At 59.2% G+C, this 617-nt stretch overlaps 1 protein-coding gene across 1 annotated transcript in view; it reads left to right on the forward strand.

The window, feature by feature from the left end:
- Positions 1-617, forward strand: part of LOC104410660 (protocadherin-16-like) — a gene marked incomplete at both ends in the record, with an annotated part of 19,448 nt that overhangs the window by 8,367 nt on the left and 10,464 nt on the right. Inside the window, 1 exon segment of the mRNA XM_010020896.1 lies at positions 8-275. Within this exon segment, the coding sequence (XP_010019198.1) occupies positions 8-275 (268 nt within the window).

The raw sequence follows: 617 nt of genomic DNA on the forward strand, positions 1-617 counted from the left end.
CTTCCTCTTGGTGGTGGAGGCCACAGACCAGGCTCGCAACATCAGCCAGCGCCGCTCAGCAGCCGTCACAGCCCGCGTGTTTGTGACCGATGAGAATGACAACACGCCTGTGTTCCTCTCACCCGCTGCTGTCAGCGTCATGGAGGACCAGCCAACGGGGTTTGTGGCACTGCATGTGGTGGCCCAGGACAAAGATCTGGGGGAGAATGGGCGTGTGAGCTACTCACTGAGAGCAGGCAACAGTGATGGACGTTTCCACCTGAACCCCAGCACTGGTGAGGGCCAGGAGGATGCAGCATGGGCATCAGGGACACTGGGAACATGGGCTGAGGAGCATGCAGGGATACACGCATCCAGGGGATGAGCACGGTGCACAGGGGGAGGGGGAGGGCTGGGGAACCTGGAGTGGGGAGGCTGGTAGGGTGTGGAGAGCCCCAAGCATAGCATCTGGTTGGCATGATACTGCTGTCCCTCATAAACCATAGGATCATAGAATGGTTTGGGCTGGAATGGACCTTAATATCACCTAGTTCCAACCCCCTGCCTTGGGCAGGGACACCTTCCACTAGAGCAGGCTGCTCCAAGCCCCATCCAACCTGGCACTGAACACTGCAAGG

The sequence above is a fragment of the Nestor notabilis genome, unplaced genomic scaffold (genome assembly GCF_000696875.1).
Source record: "Nestor notabilis isolate BGI_N333 unplaced genomic scaffold, ASM69687v1 scaffold8298, whole genome shotgun sequence".
Classification (NCBI taxonomy): Eukaryota; Metazoa; Chordata; class Aves; order Psittaciformes; family Psittacidae; genus Nestor; species Nestor notabilis.